We start from the raw sequence: 3,910 nt of genomic DNA on the forward strand, positions 1-3,910 counted from the left end.
TACGCAATTGATATCAATTTTTGTTGCTGAAGAATATTTTTTATTGTATGATAAAGAAATGTTTAATAAAATTAGTTACATTGGAATATTCTCAATCTTCTGAAAGGTATTATAAAATATAATAATATATATAAAAATAATCATTTTATTTTTATTATATTTCACGTAAATGCAAATACATTTGTGTGAGATCAATTGTTTCTTATAATTTATATTAAATTATATTTCTCTCTGCAACCAAATATATATATATTAATTTGAAAGTTTAATAATTCTAGAATAGGTTTCTGCATATAGAAATTAAGAAAGTTAGCATTACAAGTAATTATATGAAATTTACAGTGGGACCGTAAAGTGAAGTACGAATACTCTTGTGACTCACTGAATATACTATATTCTAACCTAAAACTTAACTATTATACAATATACAGAACGTGTATACGTATTTGACAAATTTTCAAATTTATTTATCTCAAAAACAATACCCTCGTACGAACAAATATTATTTTACACTTACGATTAACAATCAATCTTTAATTACATAAAACAAACAATTAATAATTATATTTAATATAATTCAAATCAAAAAAACAAAATATATATATTACTTAAAAAATCATCTATTTTAAGATAATCAAATAACTCGAAGAAGAATAAGATGAAATAGTGGAGGAAGAGATTGAAAATAAAAAAAAAAAATAGAAAAAAGGAAGAAAAAAATCAATTGGTTTGAATGAAAGAGATATCGGAAGAAGTGTTGAAAATAATTTGAAATTGAAGCGTAAATCAAGTAACGATCGAAATATCTTATTCTTTTCAGATCTGTCATCTGTCTTCGGGAAAAGAGAAAGAGAATGAGAAAGAGAGAGAAAGTTGGAAACTTGCGGAAAGTGGATAGAGAAAACCGTACGCCAACTCGAAGCCAAATACTCCCAAGGGAGAAAGCTTGGGATATTGAATATCAGATCGCGTGTCTCCCGACGTGTATCTTCGTTCGACGTCGTTCGAATCCAACGGACCTGGGAAACAAAATCCGTTACCTCGGGGAATGATGCACAGTTAAAAACTACTTGTTTTTTTCTATTTTTTTTTCTTTTTTAACATGTTACTAAATATCGATAATATATTATTATTTAATTAGTTATTTCTCTCGTCCAAAATTATAATTCTTAATACGGAATCACAGGAAACTTGGACATAAAAAGAAGTAGAACTTAATTAAACTAAGTTGTAAATATCATACATTATCAAATTTTTAATTATTATTTTCTAAAACTATATTCTCATATATTAATTTTATTTCATTTATCATGAACGATTTATATCTCGTCGTTAAAATGTACACACGATTTAAACCCTTTGAGGTACGAAATTTAAAAGGACCGTACTGCACCGAAATTTTATTCCTTTTTCAATTGCACTAAGTTGGTTGATGCTTTTTTTATTAATAAAGAAATAACATGATATAAGAACGTATAAGATAAAATATTAATAATAATTCAATTAAATATTTTTTTGTCATAATAGGGTGGGACTCTAACAGTCTCACCGTGCATATTTAAGCATCAAAAAGGTAGGACACTTTTAAATAATAAATAATACTTAACACAAGGGGAGAAAAAAGAAGAAAAAAAGAACAAACGAATTTACTATTTCACTGTCAATCAAAAATACCAATATCTTCATCATCATCTTCTTCTTCTTAAAACAAAAAAAAATACAAGAAAACATAACCTCGAAACAATACCAATTTACAATTCCAATCAAAAACAACGAATATTTGTCTTTTATAACGACTTTACTAATATTATTAACGTAAATTAATGTAATTACAAAGGAATTAATACAAAAAATGAACGAAAAACATTGAAACGAGTGATCCAACAATTTTATCGTATCCAATTACCATCGAAAACCTTTTCAATTCTATTGGACAAGACAAATGAAACCAAAAAAAAAGAAGAAGAAGAGTAAAAAGAGTTCCAAAACTGAGAGAGAGAGAAAGAAAAAAAGGAAAAGGATGGGAAGGGAAGGGAAGGGTTTAACGATCGTTCAGTATCGCGGCTGCTAAAAGTCCGTAAAAGAACGGACGTTAAAAGGAAGTCTCGGTAGTATCGCTTACTGTTAGACTTTTATTCGCCCTCTTCTTTCGCGGGATCACCGAACAGAAGGACAGAGAGTTTTAGTCCATGAACGATCATCTCCCTCATGTTGGAATCCAAGCTCTCGAAATCGAGAATCCCGACGACCCTCTTCGAAAACCATCAAATCGAGCTTTCCTACTACGTTTTACGGAAAAACCTACGGTAACTCGCATCGTCGCGCTTATACGCTATAGATTTGTAGAAAGAGAAAGAGATAAAGGGAGAGAGAGAGAGAAGGAGAGAGAGAGAGAGAGAGAGAGAGAGAGAGAAGGGGTGGAATTGGGGTGGAAGGATGGAAGGGTGAAAGGGAAGAGAGAGACAAATGGCATCGGTTATTTGGAAAGGTCGACATGGAAGTAATAGTTGTAGTAGTAGTGAGAAGGATAAAAAAAGTTATGAGGATAGTCAATGAGTAAAAAAGAATAAGAATAATGAAAGGGAAATATAAAGTAAAATATATAATAAATTATAAAAGTAATAGTAATATATTGTATGATAATAGTTGTAGCAATATGAAAATAATGAATGAATGTATAGAAGAGAAAATAAATGAAAGAACAAGAAATACAAATAGAGTACATGAAAGTAGTGATATAGTAATAATAATAGCAATAATAGTGATTTTAATAATAGCAATAGTAACAGTAGTAGTAGTAATAATAATAATAATATCAGTAATTCGTGCCCGATTTTCACGAACTTTTGCAATCACGTAATAATAGTAGTAGTAATAATGATCATAGTAGTAACAGTAATAATAGTAATAAGAGTAGTAGTAGAATAAAGATAGAAATACGACAAAAATAAGTAAATGAGAAAGAAAGAGAATAAAAAATAGTGCACTAAGGTAATAGTTGCAGACTAGGATAAAAATATGAAAATAGTGAGATAGAAAAAGAGTACATGAAACTAGATAGATAAATAGATAAAGAAATGTGTGTGTATGTGTATGTGTAAAGAGAGAGAGTACATGAAGATAAATAGTAAAATAGAAGAAGAAATATATACATGAAAATAGATTGAAAGAGAAAGAAAGAGAACTAGAGAAGAAGAAGAAGAAGAAGAAGAAGAAGAAGAAAAGGATGAGAAAGGGCGTGGGCGGAGCTGGGTTAGGAAGATGGGATGAAAACATCGATTGCAGGAACTTGTAACACCGCGGTACGAACAGAGGGATCAGACTAAACGATAAAGCAAGCGGCCTGGAAAATGCCGGATCAGCTAGCCGATGTTTCAGCAAAAACCGTCTCCAATCGTAACGAAAAAAAAATGTAATAGACGTTTCGTATATAACTTCTGGGTTACTTCCTAAATGTACAAAATAATAAATATATATTTCATTTAAAGATCAATTGTGTGTGTGGATACCATCTTTTCCTATCTTTCTTCTTTACTTCTCCTATTAAAAATCATTTAAATAATTAAAATGAATAAATAACGAAATTTTTTTAGAAAATAATAAAATAAATTTCTTGATTGTAATAAATATGTTATTAATGTTTGTTCCTATAAAACAAATTGATTTAATAAATGGTTGAAACCTACTTGTATACTAAAGTTGTGATAAAATTAATAAATTTGCAAATTTGTAAATTTGAATACATTAGAAATGATCTTGATGATATTTTCTTGAGATTTCATAATTTATATTATACTCTTCATATATTCTTAAATCTAATAAATAAAATTACTTGCATACCTGAAAGATAAATAAAACATTAAAAAGTATACTTTTTGATTAAAATTTATCATTACAATCAAAATAATAC

At 28.6% G+C, this 3,910-nt stretch overlaps 1 protein-coding gene across 1 annotated transcript in view; it reads right to left on the reverse strand.

Annotated features, from left to right (window-relative positions):
* LOC106786547 (hemocytin) overlaps positions 1–3,910 on the reverse strand; it is a 22,094-nt gene that overhangs the window by 1,247 nt on the left and 16,937 nt on the right. Inside the window, 1 exon segment of the mRNA XM_014748051.1 lies at positions 3,833–3,840. Coding sequence (XP_014603537.1) covers positions 3,833–3,840 — 8 coding nt within the window.

This window comes from Polistes canadensis, unplaced genomic scaffold (assembly GCF_001313835.1).
Source record: "Polistes canadensis isolate GaletaPanama2010 unplaced genomic scaffold, ASM131383v1 scaffold_76, whole genome shotgun sequence".
NCBI classification, from domain to species: domain Eukaryota; kingdom Metazoa; phylum Arthropoda; class Insecta; order Hymenoptera; family Vespidae; genus Polistes; species Polistes canadensis.